The sequence below is a fragment of the Gracilinanus agilis genome, chromosome 1 (genome assembly GCF_016433145.1).
Source record: "Gracilinanus agilis isolate LMUSP501 chromosome 1, AgileGrace, whole genome shotgun sequence".
NCBI lineage: Eukaryota > Metazoa > Chordata > Mammalia > Didelphimorphia > Didelphidae > Gracilinanus > Gracilinanus agilis.
This window is the reverse complement of record NC_058130.1, coordinates 776,680,553-776,700,690: the sequence shown is the minus strand read 5'-3', so window position 1 is coordinate 776,700,690 and position 20,138 is coordinate 776,680,553. Positions and strand designations below refer to the sequence as shown.

The 20,138-nt window shown below is 40.1% G+C and overlaps 1 protein-coding gene across 1 annotated transcript in view; it reads right to left on the bottom strand.

The window, feature by feature from the left end:
• The window catches only part of MTMR3 (myotubularin related protein 3), a 100,573-nt gene that overhangs the window by 49,665 nt on the left and 30,770 nt on the right, over nt 1-20,138 (bottom strand). The window contains exons 4-6 of the mRNA XM_044674227.1: nt 19,923-20,039; nt 8,249-8,331; nt 4,559-4,725 (exon numbers count right to left, since the gene is read on the bottom strand). Of these exons, the coding sequence (XP_044530162.1) occupies nt 4,559-4,725; nt 8,249-8,331; nt 19,923-20,039 (367 nt within the window). The remainder of the gene's footprint in view (nt 1-4,558; nt 4,726-8,248; nt 8,332-19,922; nt 20,040-20,138) is intronic.

Here is a 20,138-nt window from a genome sequence, read left to right as displayed (position 1 = left end):
GGGAATACACAACTAATAATTATAACTCTAAATGTGAATGGGATGATTGATTATACTAAATTAAAAAGCTTTTGTACAAACAAAAACAATGCAACCAAAATCAGAAGGGAAACAACAAATTGGGAAAAAATCTTTATAACAAAAAACTCTGACAGGGGTTTAATTACTCAAATATACAAGGAGCTAAATCAATTGTATAAAACAATCAAGCCATTCCCCAATCGATAAATGGGCAAGGGACATGAATAGGCAATTTTCACATAAAGAAATCAAAACTATCAATAAACACATGAGAAAGTGCTCTAAATCTCTAATAATTAGAGAAATGCAAATTAAAACAACTCTGAGGTATCACCTCACACCTAGCAGATTGGCTAAATGATAGGGGAGAGTAATGAATGCTGGAGGGGATGTGGCCAAATTGGGACATTAATGCATTCCTGGTGGAGTTGTGAACTGATCCAACCATTCTGGATGGCAGTTTGGAACTATGCTCAAAGGGCTATAAAAGAATGCCTGCCCTTTGATCCAGCCATACCATTGTTGGGTCTGTACCCCAAAGAGATCATAGATAAACAGACTTGTACGAAAATATTTATAGCTGCGATTTTTGTGATGGCAAAAAACTGGAAAACAGGGTTATGTCCTTCAATTGGAGAATGGCTGAACAAACTGTGGTATATGCTGGTGATGGAATACTATTGTGCTCAAAGGAATAATAAACTGGAGGAGTTCCAGGCGAACTGGAGAGACCTCCGGGAACAGATGCAGAGCGAAAGGAGCAGAGCCAGAAGAACATTGTACACAGAGACCAATACACTGTGGTAAAATAGAATGTAATGGACTTCTGTACTAGCAGCAATGCAATGACCAAGGACAATTCTGAGGGATTTATGGAAAAGAATGCTACCCACATTCATAGGAAGAACTACAAGAGAGGAAACAGAAGAAAAGCAACTGCTTGAACACATGGGGTTGAGGCGGACATGATTAGGGAAACTATCACACCAATGCAACTATCAACGATTTGGAAATAAGTCTTGATTGATGACACATGTTAAAACCAGGGGAAATGCACATCAGCTATGGGGAGGGGGGGCCTGGGGGTGAAGGGGAAAGTAAGAACATGAATCATGTAACCATGATAACTTTTCTAAAAAATAAAAATAAAAGACCACTCTATAGCAAAAATGAATAGTATGGAAACAGGTATTAAGTGATAACATTTGTATAACCCAGTGGAATTGCTTTGTTCATTCTGGGATGGTGGAGGGAAGAGGGGAGGGAAAGAAAATGAATTATGGAAGCAGAAAAATATTTTTAAGTGATTCAGTTCTGGAACTAGCTCAGCTACCTTTCTATTCAGTTATGGGCCTAGTCCAAACTCTGTCCTGTGAGAAAAGTTTAATTGTGGAAATTGGGAGAAAACCATATTGCATTGTTAGAACCTAGCCCTGCATGGCTGAGAAACTGGACCAGCTGTACCTGCTGTTTGAGACCCTTAGCCCAGGACCCAGGTTACTGACCAGAAACATAGTCAGATCCTAAAATTGATGTAAGTAATTTTCTCATAATTGTACATTTCAAGCAACCTATAAGTCTTATCTGAAAATAGGCCCCACGATGATCGGTTATTGTTTTCATGATCCTTTCATTATTTACAGATACTTGGGGAGGAGTGGAATGCTTTCTTTCTTGGATTCAGGGAACTGCACCTATTTACTCTCCCCATTCCAACATGGAAAGTCCCTAATCTTTCCTCCAAATAGAAATCAGATTATCAAATGGTATAAAGTTTTCTTTTAATTAATTGGTCTTATTTGATTGTTTTTATTGTATCAAAAGTCTGCCTCCCACTGTATTAAGGGTATAGCCCTAAACTGAGGAAGGGGCCTGGTCCCCGATTTATTGAGCAATTGGCATGCACTGTTTAATAAACTGATATGCTCAGAAGATGGAACCTTGGTTCTTCAATCATTTCATCTTTGGCTCATTAAACTAGTCTGATTGGAAGAGAAGTAATGTATATTACATCTGTAAAAGCAAGATAGATGCCAGACCAGTTTGCACTAGATCCTAGAGATGCAACTAAAGTTTCTTACCCAGGGGAGTGATTTAATCAGGCTTCTGTTGAAAACTGTCCAGCAATAAGTAGACACTTAATGATCCATCAAAGAGTGGGCTAGATCTATAGGTCTGGGTTTCAAATAGATAGAGATTATTAGAGTTCATAAGAATACCTAGTGGGTTCAGAGAGATGCCTAAGCTAGAAATGATCCAGTGACTCCCCAAGGACCTAGCCTGCAGAGAGAACTCCATCTGCCCCTCCCTAGGCCTTCTTCCCTCAGAAAATGCATGACCAGTGGCTACAAAGCAGCTCATTTGCAGAATGACAGGAGCTCTTGTCTTTCTTCTACTCTGCTCTAGACTCTTCAAACTTAGCCCCCGAGTCCTCCTGCCACCACCAGCCCATCCCCTTTTCCAGATGTAGTTTTCCAATATTGGAAGGTAAGCTCCTTAAAGGCACTGTTATTTCTTCTTGTCTGTGATGGAATTCCTAGCTTTTAGCACAGTTCCAGGCACACAACAGGTGCTTCATAAATTACTTCTGGGACTGTAAAGATAAAAGATTTTTTCCCAATTTGTTGTTTCCCTTCTGATTTTGGATTAATGTGTATTCCCAGATGCTTACAACAGAGCCTCTATAAGCAACTGAAGAAATATTACTATATCAGGACAACAATATGTTTGTTTCCAGTTCTCTCTCCTTTTATTTTAAAAACTTCTACTTCTGTGCTTTATGTAGACATTATTATCTTCTTGATTTCCTAAGATTTTTCTTAATGGCATGGTCAATTCATTGATCTCTTTTGTTAATAGTGTTCAAACAAATTTTTGAGGACTACTTTAAAGTCCAAAAATTGTGCTATATTGTCTGTGTTATATCAATAAAATTATTTGTTTTTCTATGATTTATTCTTTGACCTGCTCATTAATGAGAATAACTTTATTCATTTGAGCATGTCTTTTGTTCCAGTTTCCCCTAATGATTATAATTTATTTTCCAGTATGGCCTATAAGGCATATTTACCTTTTTGTGTTTATTTCTGAGTTCTCTACACATTGGTATGTGATCCCAACAAATGTGCGTGTTAAACTTTAAAAAATAGGCATAATACTTATGATTCTTATTCAATAAACATGAAGGGTCTTTAATATAAAATTTTTCCTAACATTTGATTCAGATTCTTAATTTCTTTCTTGTTTATCTTTCTAGTGATTTGTTTGAGCAAAGAAAGACCAAATTAAAAGAAATAATCAAAATGAGAAGTTAATGCATGCAATTAGAACAGTTCCAATATGACCTATTTAAACAAGCAAGTGATGCTAGAAAACAGAAATGGATAAAGGAAAAAATATTGACACATTACCATTATTTCCTAAGGAATTTTAGCCTTTATAAATCAACTCCCAAACAGAGAGACCCAAAGAGTCTAAAAATTGCTTTGGCCAAGACATAGTATTTGTGTAACTGAAGGCATTTTCAATTCCCTAAAATCTATTTCCTTAACTATGATGCCTATATTACACCTACCTCATTGGTCAGGTGAGAAACTCATGTAAAATAATAACTTTAAAATTCTTTGTAATTAAAAAAAAACAATATATAGCACTAAATTAAATTTTGAGGAAATAATATGGATACTGCAGGTGTGGAGGAGGGCAAAATAGGGAAATGATCAGTAACTATTTTCCCCAAGGGAAAATAAAAGATGTTAAAATCTGAGATATTAAACAATAGGCTTCTGTTTAAACATATGTAACAGAACTTCTAGAAGCTAATTTGTATGGATAAAAATGGCATTATTATTTTTTAAAACTTATGGCCCTGAAAACAGATATTTTGCAGATATATCAGGCATATTGTGAATCTTTGGAGGCCTATATAGTGGTGATAATGTCTACTTCTCCTTTCTGCGTCATCATTGTTCCCTGGATCATAAACTGCTTTAGCATGTGAAGAATTGAAGTGTTAAGTAAAATGTAACTGGAATAGCAATAAAAGAAGTGGTGTTTAATATGATAGTGTGTCTAACCAATTATCAGTGAATTTCTAAATCCTGTCATGAGTAAGATGACCTGGGTTTGAGTCCTAGCAGACATGCTGAGGCCTCTGCTTTCACATCTGTAAAATAGAAGGGTTAGGTCCATGTTGGTGAACCTATGGCACGTGTGCCAGAAGGAGCTACTCCCCTTGCCCTCTCCACAACATCTGAGGACATTTTTCCCATCACCCGCCCCATGCCCAGCAGCCTGATGGAATTACTTCCTCCCTCCCCTATTGGAGGTAAGGCAGGGGACTCACATGCCATGCGAAGATTGTAGTTTGGGCACTTGGTCTCTAAAAGATTCACCAGGTCCTTTTCGATTTTCCATTTTAAAACACTATGACCTTATGAATCAAGAAATATTCTATACTAACACCCAAATCATTCCAGGGACACACACAGTTGGATACAAAGGGGCTGAAAGCCCTCAAAATAGGAATGGTGCCTACCTGGCCGGCACAAGTCACCATGTTGTTCCTTCTCACTGGCATAAACCTCCATGCACCAAGCATGATAGGCAAATGAGAAGAGATCTTCTATCTTGGAAGGAGGCCGGATTGCATTGTTCAATCTCTTAAGCCATTCTTGACACTGCTCAAAGGTTGAGAACTGACACCTTTATAAGGACAAAAAAAAATCAACAAGGAGTTATTTAGGGCCTATTAGGTGCCAGCATTATGCTTGGGGATGGGGAAATGAATCAAAAAGTAAAACCCTTACATTCCAACAGCTGAGACAATGGATATGGGTAAATCAGGATCCTGTCTTTGATGACCTGCCCATTCAGACCTCACTAAGTTTTTGTTTTGTACCATCTAACATTCTGATGTAAAATAGTCTAATAGAGTTAGAGATATTGGAGACATGTCCTCTTGCCAAATGGGAAATCTCCTGGCCAACTGTTCTGCAGAGAGAGGGGATCTTAGTGAGGAGAAGAAAGGAAGGTCCTTGGAGTTACTGAGGGTTTGTGTCTAAGGCCTGCCTTGGGTACAGAGAAGATGCTGAGCAGACCAAGTCACTGATTTTCTTCTTCCATGTCTGCCTCTTGCCTCTGGTCACTCTCTCAGACTCTGTGTTACAGATGAGATGCTGATCTGTATTAGTGCAAATCCAAAACCAAGGAATGTTTTATATGGATAAAAATCACAGGTCTGAACACAAAAACCAGGAGAAAGATGAAAAACAAAACTTGGAATGTTCCTGGTCCTAAGCAGTGTTAGGCATAAGCTAGTGCTTAACATTTTACTGAAATATCAATTATTTAAAAGGGAAACCAGCCCCAGAGTCAAGATGATGTAAGATTTGTTCCTCACAACAACAGTTGAGAAAATAGACAAGTTATTAAGTGACTAATAGTTAAGTGACTTGCCCAGAGTCACACAGCTAGTAAATGTCTAGGGCTGAATTTGAACTCAGGTCTTTCTGACTCTAGGCCCAGTGCTCTATCCACTGAACCACCTACTGCCTCTAAGTAAAAAAAGCAAATAAGCATAGGAGTCACTTTAGGGCTCTAGACAAAGTCAAAGAAAACTGGATATTGCAAGTCTTGATTCCCTATTTAATTTTATAAGCTCTGGATTCTTAGGTAGGTCTCCTCACTTTTCTGGGTCTTGTCATTGGTAAAATGGGATAATCATAACCTCAAACAAGTGGTATGGAGGAGAGCAAATGAGATAATGTATAGAAAATGCCTTATAACTGTAAAACCTAACATAAATAGAAGTTACTTCTATTATTCCTATTCCTATTACTGTTCAGTTATATTTAGGTAATTGCTCCTTCCTCTCAACTTCTAAATCTGTTTCATCATTAAAAAGTAAAGAGGGGGGCAGCTGGGTAGCTCAGTGGATTGAGAGTCAGGCCTAGAGACAGGAGGTCCTGGGTTCAAATCCGGCCTCAGACACTTCCCAGCTGTGTGACCCTGGGCAAGTCACTTGACCCCCATTGCCCATCCTTACCACTCTTCCACCTAGAAGCCAATACACAGAAGTTAAGGGTTTAAAAATTTAAAAAAAAAAAAAAAAAAAAAAAAGTAAAGAGAATATCTTTAGAAATGTCTTCCTCAAACCATTCCCTTTTCTGAATATAAAAATAGAAAGCAGCCATTCAAAATTCACTCTTATCATGCTTCCTCTAGGTTTGGAGAGGTCTTAGTGGGAAGGGGCCAGGATTTGATTACCATTACACATAAGCCCCTAAAATAAGATTAATCTTTTTTTTTTCCCTTACAGGCTAATGAAATTTGACATTCAGCCCACTGAAAGCAAGGACCATCAGATGGTATTTCTTACAGCATGAGTAAAAATGTATTAGCATCAATCCTTTAAAAAAAATCCATAGTTTTTTAGAAGAGGCTTCAAAGCATGAGTCTCTCTCCATCTTTTATTTAAATCATTCATTAAGTTAAATACCAGTAAAATTTTCTCAAGTGGTATATGTAACTTTAATGTGATAAAGAGGAAAAAAAACAGGACTAGGACTCCATTCCCTATATCCTAATCCTAGCATTTAGATAACCTTGCTGGTGTCCCTCCTCATGTGTGAATTTCCTTTTCTTTAAAACAGTAATAATAATGCCTGAACTACCTGCCTAGTAGTCTTAGAGTGGGGGAATAAGCTCAGGGCACATTATAAAAGGATATACGTGTATGGATGTGTGTGTATGTGTATACATATATATACACACAAGGATATTACTATAATGATAAATAATAGTAAAGTTAATTTTTTTTAATTTTCCCTTTCAGAAATTGTGATGATTTTCACAATTTTTCTGGGATGTACTAAAATATTTAATACACTTAAAATATTTAGAGGGTAATCGTGAAGGATGTCGATTTAACACAACTCCTCTTAACAAAATGATCTTGGAGGTCATTCCAGCTCTAAATTATATCACCCTACACATTTTTTTTTCCAATAGATAGTAGGAAAACTGATGAAAAATGAGCCAGCACCTAACCACAAGGAGTTTATAATCTACTATACCGGTATAGACTTTCTACACAGACACACACAACACAAAACACAAAAAGGTGATGAGGGGAAAAGAACAAAATCTTTCCAACCACAGGAAATGAAAGAGACTATAGGAGAAGGCAGCACTACCCCTGGGTTCTTGGACAATGACAGTGAATTCATTTTTATATATAATCTTGATCAAAATGGTCAGCTCAGTAGGGGCAATGATGCTTTATATTCATCTGAGCACCACCAGGAGCACCCAACATAAGAGACCTGTATGTAGAAGACACCGATAACTTGGCTGAACTGAAATGAGATTTTTCCCTAATGTAGCATAATCAGGGCATTCAGTGTCACAGGCAGATTCATAATCTTCTGGTCATCTGAATGAAATGACAAAAGGCACAAATGTGCTTGCATTGTGGGGTTTTTTGTTTGTTTTGTTTTGCTTTTAAAAACCTTTACCTTCCATGCTAGACTTAATACTACATATTGGTTCCAAGGCAGAAGAGTGGTAAGGGCTAGGCAATGGGGATTAAGTGACTTACCAGGGAAGTATATGAGGCCAGATTTGAACCCAGGACATCCTGCCTCTAAATTTACAGAGCTACCTAGATGCTCCTGCATGTATTGTTTTTTTCAGGAGACCATGTGAAACTTAAGCTAACTTTTCTAATGTGACCAAAGAGAGTTAAAAAATCAAAGACAGAGACCACCATCCATTGGACCCACCAGCCCATTCTGTAGCCTAACTTTTGGACAATTCCACTGAAAGGCTAGATTGTTCATGTGAAAGAACTATACAAAGGGAACCTAAAATCCATCAGATCCTGTGGGTTAAAAGGAGATTAAATGATTTAGTTCAGAGCCGGAGGGTTTTCTTCCCACTCCCAAACCAACACATCTCCTGACCCTCTCAACCCTCTCTCTTACCATTGCTAGTCATTGTGGGTCAGACAGCTACTGTGGGCTCAGGACATGCCTGATGTCTAAGAAGAAGCCTCCCCGAAGCTGGAAAAAGCTTTCAATTCCATAAGCATTTGTAAGGCCAGACAAAGCAAAGGGGCATATTCCCCTCAGAAGGTCACAAAAAACCCAATATGCCAGGACCCTGCAGCCAGATGCACTTGCTCTCAGCATATCTCTACATTAAAAGGTAGCATGTGCATACATACCTGATAACTTTGCAGTCTTTGCAAGTCAAATGAAGTTGAAATATATCTCGGCATTCAACACTCTCTATGAGCTGTAATGGAACCTGCAATGAAAAAGATTAAGTTCTTTTATTCCAGAAGGCACTGGCACTGTGAGCACTCCATCTATCCCACAAGGCTGATTAGCAGACCCTGAGGGTGAGACAAGCAGGAATACAAACACATCTGGGCCAACAGTGTTCCGGTAATTTCCCTGTTGAGTGAATTAGGTCTCTGTCTCTTTCTCTGTCCCTAAATCAAAGGCCATAAAGCATGTCACAGCACAAAGGTAAATCCCCAAAGAATAAGCAGAGGTGAATGGGAAGAATAATTTACAGGGACATACCCAAGTCTGCCCTAAGGTGGTAGAGTGTGGAAGCAGCTTCTAGTGATGGTCCTCTTTCCATCCACCCACCTCCAACCCTCACAGTAATGGCCATAAATAAAGATTATGAAAGAGACTGTAAAAATGGCTTCTAACTTTACAAACCCTAGGTCCGTGTTGGCAAACCTATGGCATATGTGCCAGAGGGGGCTGCTTTCCTCCCCCTTTTCACATGCAACTGAGTACATTTCTCCCATTACCATCCCTCTGCCCAGCAGCCCAATGGGAGTACTTCCTCACTCCCCTGGTCTGGGGTAAGGAGTGGCTCACAGGCAGCTTGGGCACTCAGTCTCTAAAAAGTTCACCATCACAGGACTAGGTCATGATTCAAATTGGTCTAGACTAGACATGAGGCAGAGGAAAGAAAAGGACACTGGGTCCCTTTTCTCCAACCTGGGTCACATCATCCTTCCCAATTCTTGAAGGATCATATCAGAAAGTAGAGTAGGGCTAGAGGGGGACAAACGGTCATTCCCAAAGGGCTTTCACCAGCTCAGGAGAAAACTGAAATCAAAGCCTCCTAGAGAAAACTGGGATTCTCTTCAACTTACTTTGCCTCATTCCAAATTCTTATCTCTCACCCGGCTCTCTATCCATTGAGCCACCTAACTACTCCCCTTTCTGGTTTTACAATGGCTAGTATCAGAGAGAGATTTTGCCACATTGCTGGAACTATGACGGGAGGGTCTCTGTGTTTATATAGTCCTTTATCCCAAGATGCTAAGAAAAACTGAGCTGCTGCTGAAAGGTGACTCAGGCAAGATTTCAGGAAACAGAAAAGGAAGAGAGACTATGGGGGAGCAGAAAAAGCATATGAGGAAGGACTGAAATGAACTAGGTCCTTTGACTCTGGATAAGGCAGAACTTCTAAGAGACCCAATTTATCTATCAAGTAAGAAGAGACTACAGTGCTTCTCTGAAGGTCAAATGAAACCTTAACCGTGGAAGTCTTTTATAAATTATAAAATGGCATAATTAGGATTAAAAAGTATTACATTCTTAGTTGGATGAGGAAAAGGTAAAAAGGAGAATCACAGAATCTTAAGAGTTGAAGAGGGAAATGATCTGTCCAGTCTTGCTGGCTATGCCAGTAACAAAGCTAGAACCAGCCTCCCAGAGTTCCACCTGTCCCTCTGGCACCCTTCTAGCTCAATTTATTGGACCACACCTAGTATTTGTCAGAAGAATGAAGACCAAAGTGCCCAGGCTCCCACTAGAATCAAAGCAATAACAATGAGGGATGATAACCAAGCAGATACCAAAGACCACCCTGGTGCTCCTGATAAGACAGAACCCTTTCCTACCACCACCACCAGGTGGCTTCTTGACCATCCAGGGAAGACAGTTCTTCTTAGACTGCCCAGAGAATAAGAACAAGAATTTGTAAGGGAAACACCAGTCAACTTCATATCCACCAAATGCAGGGAATGGCTGACCCCTGTTGAAGCCATAGATTCTAGGCACTTCTCCCTAATACTATGAGAACAGAAGTGAGGACCTTCTATTGGTGTCTATCAAACCATGTTTTCTCTATCAGCAAGGGCCACTCCTCCTCATTTGCATCTTTAAGCTCTGGGAAGGCAGGGAGAGGATCCCATGTTCACAATTATGCACTGAAGAGCTTCCCTCTACTAAACCTGAACCATTGGCAAAGTCTGTCCTTAGAGTGAACCTTGATTATGACAAATCTAATGACGATCTGCTTCCTTTGGGGGTCCTTAAGAAGATGCCTGCAGGGGATGGGGGAAGACAGAAAAAGGTCTTCAGAAATTGAGCTTACTGGTTGGATGTCTTGGATCATATAACTTCCTCCTCCCAGAGTTAAAGGTTTGGAGTAGCCCAGGACCTCAGAAATTATCTAGTCCAACCTCTTCATTTTGTAGATTAAGGAATGGAAGCCCCAAAGGCTAATAAATTGCCTAAGCTCAATCAGGCAGTAAGGGCACCATCCAAATCCATTTACTCCTCTAAGAGTAAAGTCCCTTTAAAGAGTCACTGGGGCACACAGAAACCCACCACAAAGGTACAAAGGGATCATTTGCCAGAGCCCCAACTAAGCTTGGCCAAACTAGTGTGAAGAGAGAATTAACTCCTTTTGTCTATTTTAATGTAATCTAACAGCAACCTTTAATTCAATCAATCAAAAACTTAAAGTACCTCTACTTTAACACTTAAGTAAAAGAATCCTCAAGTCACTTAATAGAGAAAACTCTCACTTCCAAAGGGCAATGCCCAGCCCTGGGCAGTGCTAGGTAAATTGAAAGACTGCAATCGGTTTCAGTGAGGAGGAGGAAGAGACAGGAAATGACATGGAAAAAGGGGGTATAAAAGAAGAGACCAACATGGTCTGGTCTCTTTCCTTCCTTGGTTTTTGGAGAGACTGGTTCCTTGGAGACCATTCCTGCCTTGGCTTTTGGAGAGATTCTTCCCTTGGATGATCCAGTTCCCATCGGTGAGTAGAGCTGAAGAGACACTTTTCCTTAGAGTCATTCTGCATTGGTGGAACTCTGGCTGAAGACAACCAGGAAATCCACATGGAGACTGTGACTTGGGGAAGCCCCTTCCAGGTGCTGAACTGGACTTCGTCAGAGGACTTAAGGCTGGTAGGCTAGACCAGGCTTTGTCTCCTTCCTATATTTTCCACTTTCACTACCTCTACCTTGTTGTAAATAAAAACTTCTAATAGTCATTTTGACTTAGGGGCTAATATTTTACAAACAGTGACCACAATCTCATTTTTATAGCCCTCATATTGAGTCAAAACCCAATTTTAAATCTTACGCTAGGGACCAGGGACCTGCCCTCAAACACATCTGGGCAGACTAGGTTGTGCTGGCACCTTAATCTCTTTTTGAAGCCTCAGGGGCTTTGGTCTACAAAATCCATGCTCATAACTCAGCCTCTGATCCAAGCCCTTCAATCCTACTATCTCCACTGAGGACATGGGGTAGAATGTTTGAAAAATTACAAAACACTTTTTTACAGATGATCTCAGGCAAGACAGTGCAGCAAGTGTCATCCCTATATTACAATGGAGATGACCAAAGCTCAAGACAGTAAAATAAGTCACTCTCTGAGGTATCCTGCTGTTCTTCTGCTTCTTTCTTGACAGCATTTGGATCCTCAGTCAATTTCATCTGGTATCACACTCTTGACTCCAGGTCACCACACAACTACTTTCCAATTCTAAAAGCACTTAATAACTACTTGTCCTGGGAAACAAGAGGCAAAAATGAAGGTTTTCTGCCTCAAGTGGTTCATGTTCTCCTGAAACAAATATGTAGTAAATACAAGGTAAATGAGGGAAAAGGGGTGTCCTTCCCCTCCCCTCTCTCTATCATCACTGCCTAGAACCTCCTGGGTGATTCTAAGTGGCTGAATTGCAGGAACATGGTTCTGATTTCCCCCCTCCTTGACTGGGGGTCCTACCTATCCTTTTACTGACCTAATCCCAACTTCTTCCTACCCTTGGTCCCACCTATAATTTCACAATCCTATCAAGTTCATGCCAGAACACAGTCAAAACACACACACACACACACACACACACACACACACACAGTGCTACTAGTCCTACCCTCACACAGGTGGCTCAATCCCAATCTTATCTTAGTGGACACATGATACACAGAGAAGTTTCGATGTCAACTGTGAGTCTATCTAATTTTTCCAATAGCCTTGCTTTTAAAAATAGCTCTACTGCCAGCAGACAGGAGAATTTTCAATGCAGGGACACAAAAGCCAATTTTCCAAATGGGTGGGAGCCAGCCACACCTCATATTCCTGTTCTTCCATGGTAGCCTAACAGTGAAGGTCAAACAAACAACAGACAAAATGCTCTAGTCATATAGGAATAACCCCAGCCACACACAATGTGGTCTCCTAGTTATGGCCTCTGCCTTGGGAGGCTGAAGGCCTGCAATCTGCAGCTTCATCATCATGAAGACCTGGGACATGATACTGTCATCTTTCCCTATGAACTCAGTGGCAGGGTTACATGATGTCTATGGTCCTGGCTAGGCCAGAAGGAACCCAGGGCCTTGGGCAAGGCAAGCCATCTTCCTAGTGTAAAAAGGATAGATTGTGGAGAAGTCTCAAGGATGTTAATGGGATGACAGACTCTTAAGATGGAGTCTGTCTGGGCCACTCTCTCCTATCCCTCTTATTGAGAGGGCATGAGGTATTTCTGTATGACCGTGTCTCTACAGAGAATGGGCAAGTGATAATAGCCTGATTGGGGTTTCTTCTTGGGGATAACAATGGTAAGTCCCCAGGCTTAGCAGCCTAAAGAATCCCCCTTTTAGACAGACCACCTTATCAGGTCAAAGCAGCACAGGAGAAGGGCTTGGCTGATAGAGCCAAGCCCTAAGCTGCCGGCTCTTCCCACTCCCTCTTGTTCCCTCTGTACCCCTTTCTCAAGAAGCCCTTTATCTGACTGCTTTTCAAAGTTTATTATTGTTGGTATCAATTCTGTAGGAGATGGGAAAAGGGCAGTGGTAATAAGGGGGTCCCTGAACTAATTCCCAATCAAGGTCCTTCTTTCTCTGGTCAAGCCAAATCCCTTCCTTATATCTTATCCCTAGGCTAAATACAAATAAGGTATTGAAATCAGGGGTCTCTGTTTGGCAGATAGCCTGTGAGTCTTCCTGGTTGGGGGGGGGGGGGGTAGCAGACGGTACCTGTTGACCCTCCAAGGTCCTGGAACTCTTCCTTGATAGTCTCAGGTTAAATCAGAAACAACACAGGTTTCAGCATGTCCAACTGTCTCCAGAAAATCCCTTTGAAGCCTTCTCTAGATCTCGAGGTACTCAGAGTCCTTCCTCTCCCCCTCAGAGATCCCAGCATGAAGACCCCCAGGGTTCTTTTCCTTCCTAAAATCCTCTGCTTCCCAACCATTGTCTGTCACTCATCTCTGTTCTGAACATTCTGAAAGGCTCCACTCTTGCAACTCTGCCCTTACCCTAGGTCTCACATTCCTTCTCTGATGAATGACTTTGAAGGTCTTAGTTTCAAATCTGTGACAATATGAGTGATCCTGCTCAGACCAAGTCTAGAGGACTCCAGGATTCAACACACCCTCCCCCCCACATTCCTACAGCCACTCAGAACCCAGCATTCCAAAATGGGTTTGGAGCTCCATCAGCAGGAAAGCTGCTGAGTAGGGTGCTACTGATCTGAGAAGTAGGAGAAAGAAGCCTGGTGTTCTGGGAGCCAGAAGCCCTGGTTCTGAAGCAATCTCCCATGGAAAGCCCAACCTAATCCCACTAGCCATTGCAGTGTTTTTGCTCCACAAAATGAGCCTAGGTTTAGTTACCTGTGTACTTGCTGTTCCTCCTCCAGGAGGATAGAAGACCCTGAGAGCAGAAGCTACTTTTATTTGTCTGTGTAGAACCAGCTCCCGGCCCCATTTCCTTGCACTTGATAGACAGGTGATGAGCTGAAATTGCCTCCCTCTCTGAGAGTCAGTTTGCACAGTTCAAACAGAAATAAAAGTAAAGCATTACCTACTTCACAAGGTATCTGTGAAAGAATTGAATCCAGGCCCAGAGATGAATATGGCACCCACCTCCTACTAGAGAGATGACAAATTTAAATTCCAAAAGTAGACACCATTTTTAGAGGTAGTCAATGTAGGAATTTATTTTGCTGGATTATGTAGTTTTGTTATGAAGATTTTCTCGCTTGTTTGTTTTTCCAATGGAAAAGAGAGTGGGGCAATGAGAAGAATTTCTTTTTTTTAAGACAATAAATAAATTAAAAAATAGCAACAGAATACAGGGGCTGAAAAGCTATCATGATATTAATTTCAATATTATCAAGCCAAGTTTAGTTAACGGTATTTAAAATTCAATATTAATTTAATTAATTAACTAATTTAATTTAAAAAAGAAAAATATAATGTATTTTGTTACAATAAAGTACTATAGCTCACATTTCTAAAGCACAGTACTTTCTCAAAGGACTGTCTTCACAAAAACCACAGGAGCTGACAGGAAAAGGATTCATTACTGTTTCCATCTGAAAAATATGTATAAGCTCCAGAAGGGTTAGAACTGTAATATTTTGCCTTTGCAGCCCTAGTGCTGTACTTTGTATACAACAGGCACTTCATAAATGTCTGCTGACTTGGAGAGGAAAAAACAATGGTCCAATAAGCTTGGGCCCTGGTCCTATAGTTTATAAAAGAAAGCTAAGGGTGAAAGCCCTAGAATCATTGGATTTGGTCTCAGAAGGGACCCAGTGGTCATCTAGTCCAGCCCTGTCACTTTACAGTTGAACAAGGTGAAGTCTTAGAGAAAGGCAAAGTCATTTGGGGTCACAAGAGCAGGAAGTGGCAAAGCTACAATTCCCTACATCTTCTATCACCATTTACCTTTGGTAGGTGTCAAGGCTCCTCCATTGTAAAGCTACCCACAACTAGAAAATGGGAGAGCAACAGAGTTCACTCTGAACTGCCTCTGGCAATCTGCACCATCCAGAGCCGCCAACCTTTGCAAGCCTGGCCTCAAAACTACAATTGTGATGTGATTTCAAAAGCCAATGCCGAATTTGAAAATGATCTCTTTAGACAACAGGATCTACCCCTTTTTGACAGGCACGACAGTATTCCCTTTATGGTCTGCTAGGCCTTTTGTTCTACCATTCAAACAAAATGTTCTTATTACAAAGGTCTCAAACTCCTCCATCAAAGCCAGGCCCTGCAAAACTGTAAGGGAAGTACCTTGAACACTCAAGACAAGTTTGCCACAAGCACAGGTGGGATAGCATCCCAGCATAATCATGCTACTTCCTGGGATTTCTCAAAGAGCAGGCTGAGAAGCAGTCTATCAAATTATAAGGAAGAGAAAAAGTGACATGAGTTAAAGGTCTGAATTTTTCAAGGGACTGCATATTAATACATGTACATATTAACTAAACTTTGCAGAGATCTCACAAAGAAATGTGGCATCACAGAGTTTGGGAAATGCATTATATCTAGGAAAATGGCTTTCCTACTAACTACGACTGAATTTAATTCTGAGGTACATGGTTTTCCCCACATGCAAGTGAATCTGCATGTTTTATTGGTTGTATGTTGTTTATGGTACCCAGGTCCTTCCACTGTGTGAGATTAAAAGAACGTACAATGTTTAGAAGGTACTAAAAGCTACTGTAAGATTAAAATTAATATCCAATAACTCCAAGTGTTATATTTTATAAAGTTTATTAATAATCACTTGACGTAGAAAAAAATACAAGAACAAAAGTAAAAGCCTGAGTAAAGCCATGTGGAAAAATTCTCCTACCTGGGACTCATCCAACCTCCTCAAACCATGTTCCCCGAAAAAGAGCAAGAGAGCAGAGCTACACAAAACTTTTATCTTCCCTACAGTTAGTACATAATGTATAACAGTGGTTCCCAAATTTTTTTGGCCTGCCGCCCTCTTTCCAGAAAAAAAAAATATTACTTAGCCCCCTGGAAAATTTTTTTTAATTTTAATAGCAATTAATAGGAAAGATAAATGCCCCTGTGGCCATCACCGCTCCCCTGGATCACTGCAGCACCCACCAGGGGGCGGTGGCGCCCACTTTGGGAATCACTGATGTAGATAAAGGAGATGCTGGAAAGAGTCCCTGAAGAGCAAAATTCTATCCACACACTAACCAGGACCTCTTGCTAAGTCATTTTCAAAACAGCTTTACTGCTATCAGTATACTAAAAAATGATGAAAATTCAGAGGTAGCCCAAGAAATTTGCAGCCAACTTGAGTTTTTTCCCCCCAGCTAGATATATGGATGGTTTTAAAAGAGGGCACCTTGATCTTCTCCGTTTTAGTTTTTTAGTTTAAGCCCATCTCCTAAACTTCTAAAATTGTGCTCACTGGGGTCCCTGAATTGAGTATGTGCTGCCTTCCAGAATGCCTATATTCTGCATAGCACTGAGCATGATGGATGAAGTTGCAACATTCACTTATTCACAGGTATCAGGTAAATTATCTGTCTTAATTTGAAATGTCTAATGTTCATGAAGTCATTAAGGAGGAAACAGGGTAACAATAATTTTTCTGTCCAAAGCCACTATATTTCGGGATTCTTTTCACTGAAGCAAAATCTAGAACATTTATTGAAAAGGGCTAAAAATGCTAGTAACCCTTTGAATGATGGACTATCCTGAGGGAGGAACAAAGGGCCAACTCACTTCAGTCTCAGCTCAGGCCTGCCAAAGCCAGTGTCCCATTGCTACCAAAGACTTTATAGGGATGTGACTAGTATAGCACAGGGTAGATAGAAGTATAATTAAAGACTTAACGGTATATATAAACAGGTTAGAAATAAAGACGTAAGAGATGCCATTAGGGAAAAGGATACCATACATTTCTTTGACCTGAACTACAATAAAGCACACTCCAAGAAGTATAAATAATCAAGGTGCTGTTTTTGTTTTGTTTTGTCTTGTCTGGGAGAAGGTAGATTTCTGGGGAGAGCACTCTGTTCCAAAGGAGAAGCAGAGTGTTATAAATCTATATCATCTCCCTCCATATAAAGCTTATTTATAATTCCAAATTAGTTCCATCCAATTAGCAATCAGAAAAGCATAAAATTAAATTAACTGTTCTAATAGTTTCTACTTGACACTGCAAAAATAATTCCATATCTGAGAATTTGGTAAGGGTTTTCTTTGGAGCCAAATTTAAGCCCAAATTTCTAGCTAATCTCATGAAGTCACTGTGTCCAGCAGAGCAGTCAACCTCTTTCCTTAAGAAACCTGGTATGTATTTTTAGCTGACAGTTCAAACACAAATATGGCAGCTGTGGGGGAATATGGAGCATAATAAATGGGACGATCACATCCCAGCCCTAGGCACTAAAAGGAATTTACAAGACTGTGGCTCCGAGGAGGCTACAATTATTATAGTGGCCAAAAATGTTTCAAAATGTATATAAAGTATGAAGGACAAAAACATATTTCTTATATTTTGCAACTGAAATTATGACACTGTGGGTGATTTTTCTTAATATTTAAATTAAATTAAGTGAATGCAAATGATAAATGTTTACTTATCACACTGGATAAAGAAAAAATCAAGATACCCCACACCCATATAAAACAATCTAATTCTGAATTCTCAAATATACAGCAAAGAATTATGACTATGGGCCAACAGGAAGGAACAGAGCACCCAAATAAAGTCCTATGTTATGAGAATACTGAAATCATGCATGAACTCCAAGGTCCCTCCCAGCTCTGACAGCACCAGCTAGTTCTAAGGAGAATCACAACATCAGACACAAAGGTGAAAGGGAGCTCATAAGGGTCATTGTTCCCAAATCTCTGTTTACAGATGAGGAAACTGAGTCCTAGAGAGAAGAAGTGATTTGGTCATAGTCACACTTAGGAAGTATCTGAGGTGAAATTTGAACCCAGATCTTCCTGACTCTGGGTGTCATGCTCTGACCACTATATTCCACTGCTGCTAAGGTTTCTTCCAGCACTAAAATTTTATGATGCCAATAAATCTTATTTTATTCTAAGCGAAGCAATGGATAGAGAACCCAGTTTGGAGTCGGGAAGACCTGAGTTCAAATCTCACCTCAGACACTTACTTGTGACCCTGGACAAGTCACTTTACCCTCTTTGCCTCGGTTTCCTTATCTGTAAAATGAAATGGCAAGCCATCAGTATCTACTATTTCTACTTTTCTACATTTGGTTGTGGGGTTTTTATGTACTAGTATACGGTTATTTTTGGGGGGTGTGTGAAAATGCCATGTACTGCTGAGAAAAACATATATTCCTTTTTATTCTCATTCAGTTTTTTTTCCCCAAGGTCTACCAAATCAACTTTTCTAAAAGTTCTATTTACCTCCTTAATTTCTTTCTTGTTTACTTAGTGGTTGGATTTATCTACTTCTGAGAGGGGATGGTTAAGGTCCCCTACTAGAAAATACTTTCCTGTCTATTTCCTCCTATAACAAATGTAACGTCTCTTTTAGGAATCTGGAGGTTATGCCATTTGGTGCTTATATGTTAAGTATTAATATTACTTCATTGTCTATTTGGTTTTTATCAAGATGTAATTTGGGGGCCTAAATGACTAAGGGGATAAAGAGACAGGAGGTCATGGGTTTAAATGCAGCCTTGAACATTTCCTAGCTGTGTGACCCTGAACAAATCACAACTCAACTGCCTAGCCCTTACCACTCATCTACCTTCAGTAGATACAGTACTTGGTATCAATTCTAAGCAGAAGGTAAGAAGTTTTTATTTGTTTGTTTAATATAATTTCCTTCCTTATCTCTTTTGATTAGGTCAATGTTTACTTTTGTTTTGTCTTTGATCACTATTGCTACCCCTGCTTTTTTTACTTTAGCTAAAGCATAATAGATTCTTTACTTTTATTCTGTGTGCATCTCCCTGTGCTTTAAGTGTCTTATAGACAGCATGTTGTGAGATTCTGTTTTTTAATCCATTCTACTATCCTCTTCTGTTTTACATGTAAGTTCATCCCATTCCCAGTTAGGATGACTAATTTTGTGTTTCCCATGGAATCATAAAGAATTTGACATGAATAAAAAAAAACAACAAAACTTTTGATGACCAGTCAATTATTCTGCACCAGAAGAAAATGTTCACTTGCTGGAAGGCTCTAAACATGGAGCTCTTTCTGGTATCTTAACAGAGCATTGTTCTGTGACAACAGAAATGTACCATACCAACTAGTGTACTTCAGGCACCTTCGTAGATCCAGAAAAAATATGTGCCTTTGAAGATTCAGAAAAAGTTCCTTTTTCAAGAGAAACTAAAAAGCATTAACATCTCCCTCTTGTATACTCCTTGAAGAGTATGCCCTGGGTGCATCTTCCTTGTTAAGAACAGGATAAAAGAAGTTCAAGGGCATCCTTTCATCTGTCCTTTAGCCCTAGAAAATTCTCAGTGGGATCCAGATGGTAAAGAAGGCCAAAGGCCAGGATCTACCCCTTCATTTTCCAATAGTACACTGCATACATACAGTCGCCATCTACAGCTACCCTGACAAAGAGTCTCAACGATCAAGGCTGCCTGCAATAGACAACCTGAACAAGGTTCAGCATGTCCAGCTTGTCTGTTGGTTCCTGATTAGCTGAACATTCTGAACTACTCAAAGGGAGAACTGCTGAAATGCTTTAAACATGGCCCAGTCAAACCAGACAGTGCTTTTGTCCCTAGCCCATAGGCTCCTTTCCCTGTTCAAGGTCAACACTAAATCCTCTTCCACCATTTTCCTGTGCTTGCCCCAGCCCAATCACTTACATTCACAAGAGATTCTGTGAACTTGATATGCAGCCTGTAATTGGACAGCGCGATGATGGCGTCCTCAGCCCGGCCCACGAACTCTGTGCTCTCGCCGTGAAGCTCCAGGAAAGGAACCTTTGAAATAGAAGAAATCTTTCAAGTTTAGAGCAGTCAAACAAGTTCTTCAAAGCTATATTCAAATGCACTGATTCAAATCACTACAGCTGTAAGTTA